The 3,411-nt window shown below is 41.0% G+C and overlaps 1 protein-coding gene and 1 pseudogene across 1 annotated transcript in view; one reads left to right on the top strand and one right to left on the bottom strand.

Moving 5' to 3' along the window:
* LOC102756691 overlaps positions 1 to 938 on the top strand; it is an 11,528-nt pseudogene extending 10,590 nt beyond the window's left edge.
* ZYG11B (zyg-11 family member B, cell cycle regulator) overlaps positions 1 to 3,411 on the bottom strand; it is a 99,065-nt gene that overhangs the window by 61,284 nt on the left and 34,370 nt on the right. Inside the window, 1 exon segment of the mRNA XM_015566986.1 lies at positions 2,331 to 2,496. Coding sequence (XP_015422472.1) covers positions 2,331 to 2,496 — 166 coding nt within the window.

Raw genomic sequence — 3,411 nt, 5'->3', positions numbered from 1 at the left:
GCTGAGGGTCCTAGCTGCCTTCCTTAAGCGGGGCGAGGCTGCCGGGTCCCCCATTCCAACCACACCCAGGAGCCCTGCCCAGGAGGAGCCAACAGACTTCCTGAGCAGCCTTCGAAGATGCTTTCCTTGTTCTTTGGGTCGAGGAGCAGTTCCCCTTGAGTCCCCTCAGCCTTGCTCCCTGCCCCTTCGCCCCTGCTATGGTTCGCAGCCTGGGCCAGCGACTCCCACACTTAGCATATTAGCCTTTTATATAGATAGAAGATAGATAATAAGCATTCAATCAATACTGTTAACTGCTATCATTAGGAATCTGGCAAAGTTAAAACTTTAGTTAACATATATTCTTTAGATTTACAAGACTAGTTGTACATATACTTAAATATATATTTAAATGGAATATGCTCATATATATTTAATGTATTAAATTTAATATGCTAAAGATAATCATTAAATTGAAACTAGAAAGAAATGTTAGCACTGTCATAATCTCTAAAATTGCTGGGGAAAGTTGAACAAATAGAAGTTTAACAAGTTCAGTAAAGGAGGTGGCTGTGGCGGTGGGCCCCCGCCGCCTTCCCCGGAGCCCCTGGCCCGCCTGGCCCTGGCCATGGAGCTGAGCCGGCGCGTGGCCTGGTTGGGGGGCACCCTGGCTGGACTCAGCGTAGAGCACGTGCACAGCTTCACGCCCTGGATCCAGGCCCAAGGGGGCTGGGAGGGCATCCTGGCCAGCTTCCCCGTGGACTTGAGCTTGCCCCTGGACTAGCTCTTCCTCAGCAGCTGTTACAAGATTGGCCTTCAGGCGCCGGGGCCCCTTGCATGCTTCTCGAACTTTCCTCTTCTGCTCAGGGCTGTGAGTGGTGGCTGCCCACCCTGCTTTTGCCAAAAAGAAATGGTTCAAATTTTTTTCATATTAAAAACTTGTTCAAAGGTTGAAAAAATAAAATTGTTGTGCAACTTTGTAAGGGATCTTGAACTTTAACACATATAGTACCTATTGAAATTTACCTTAGTTCCCTTGACAGGCTGGAAGAATTCAAAGAGACTACAGCCTTGAGCAATTTAGAGAATACGAAGGAGTACAGAAGTCTTCTTTTTTACTAAATTATCCCAAAGTGACTTTGTTACAGGCTTATTTATCTTACCCTTCCTTGGCATGCATTACCTGTATGTATGCTTTAAATATATATATTTAAATGTATATACCATTATTGCCATCTAGGAGCAGGGATGCCTCTAATGTGAGTGTAGAAAATGTTGTGTGGCACAGGAAAAGAGCATAGACTTGGAATCAGCATACCTGCATTTGAACCAGGATTCTACCATTTATTCGCAGTGTAACCCTTAACAAGTTACTTCTCTGAACCTCAGTTTCATTATCTATATATAAATGGGGTAATAATAGCTTTCTTATATAGTTTTTTGAGAAAATTTAAGGAAAACATATAACGTAACTGGCATGTAGCAAGCAATCAATAAATGATATTATTGTCATATTTTCATTCTACAGTACTTTATAGTTGTAAACAAACTATATTTCCTACTGTAAGATTTTATAAGCCCTATATAGAAATGTATTTTATGTCTTTCTTTAAAAAAATGTATATATCGAGTTTAAGACAGAGAGAGAAAAAAAGACAAAAAGAAAACTGATTTGTTGTTCCACTTATTTATGCATTCATTAGTTGCTTCTTGTATGTGCCCTGACCAGGGATTGAATCCCCAACCTTGACATATCAGGAAGACACTCTAACTAACTGAGCTATATGGCCAGGACCTAAAGGTATTATATCTCTTCAACTTAAACCTTAAACAGAAGTAAGAAATATACATAGCCAGAATCTCACAGATGAGACTTCCCACTTTATTTTTAGAATTTTTTTTTAAGACAGAAGTACTATGATTTCCCATTAGCTATGATTTCCCATTTCAAAGGTCAAAAGCAGAAACAGTGTTTCTATAATAGTATTTATTGATCCTCCCTCTGCCAAATAAAGATGTAAGGTGTATTTTTTATTGATTCTCCCACTGCCAAATAAAGATGTAAGGCACATTCTTTATAAAAGAAGGAGGAGGAGGAGGAAGAGGAGGAAGCGGAGGAGGAGAGAAAAAAAAGCAATTTGCCCAGACTAAAAAAGAAAAATGCTTATTCTAAATTACAGAAAAGTGGCAGGGGAGGCAAAAATAAATAAAATTATTTTCCTGGAATTGGGCTCATCTGGCCTTTGCTGTTATTTCTAAGAAAATAATTAAATGACCACAGTAGCACTTCAAAACCCAGTGCCAATTAACAGCACAGATTTTTGTTTTCTCTGATTATATTATTTTTTTACCATGAAAGGCCATGGTCTGAAGCAGTCGATCAGCCACTTCCTGTGGGAATACTCCAGGTTCTTGCAAACACAATGTTCCATCTTGTCTTGCTGAACAGAACTTCTCAAGATGTGTAGTCAGGAAATTCAAGCAGATATCAAGTAAGGAATAGGGAGATGCCTCCTCCTTGGAGCCCAGGATGAAACATAAAGGAAACACAAAAGCCAACAAGTTAGTTTCCAGAAAAGTAAAAAACAAAACATGCATTTCCACATTCAACAAGTATTTTCACTCAGTGTGCTACTGTTGTAACTATTTATTTGTTGTAACTAGCTATTTATTAATTATAGGAAAGAAGCCAAGGGAGAAGCCAGACATTATAGACATGTCATTTGGCCATCTTCATCAGGAAACTGCAAAATCACACTCCCCAGGGAACCACCAGCCCATTTCCTGCAGATTGCTGGGGGAAGGGACTGGACAAAGGGGAGGATGGACTCATGCACAGGGAAGCTGAGATGACATAGGGGAAGGTACTTGCTGTCAGTCAAACTTGAGAACAGAAATCATTAGCTAAAAGGGATGGAGCCAATGCAAGCCTGTGACAATTTGGCAATATATAATCCCCCAAACAAAGGAATCTGCTCTCTCTTGGCTCTTGGAGCTTTTGGGTTGGGGCTCTCTTGGCTCTCTGGTTCCTTTGGCTTTGCTCCTGCCCACGTTTCCTCCATAACCATGTGACCTGTGGGCCCACACACAATGGACTAATGGACTGCAGCAGGGAACACAATCTAAGCTAGCTTGATGCTGGTCTGGACACTTCTCCAATATGGAGTGAAAATTCTGGACACTAGCTTTGCTGAAGCTATGGCTATACTTCTTCCTTGAGGGACAAAGGGAAATGGGACTGTGGAAACTCAGGGGTTTGATTTCACAGAAATAAAACTTTCTACAATATCCCATCCTCCCATGTGAGTCTCAGAAAATTCCTTTTCTCTGGATATTGCAAGAAGCCCACTCCCAAGAGCAACAGGTGGTGCACTGATAACAAGTGCACCATATGCTAGATACGTTTTTAGGCAATATACGTGACCATATTCT

Source organism: Myotis davidii, unplaced genomic scaffold, assembly GCF_000327345.1.
Source record: "Myotis davidii unplaced genomic scaffold, ASM32734v1 scaffold79, whole genome shotgun sequence".
In the NCBI taxonomy this organism is placed as follows: domain Eukaryota; kingdom Metazoa; phylum Chordata; class Mammalia; order Chiroptera; family Vespertilionidae; genus Myotis; species Myotis davidii.
Note: the sequence above shows the minus strand (reverse complement) of the source record. Positions and strands in the feature narration are given on the sequence as shown.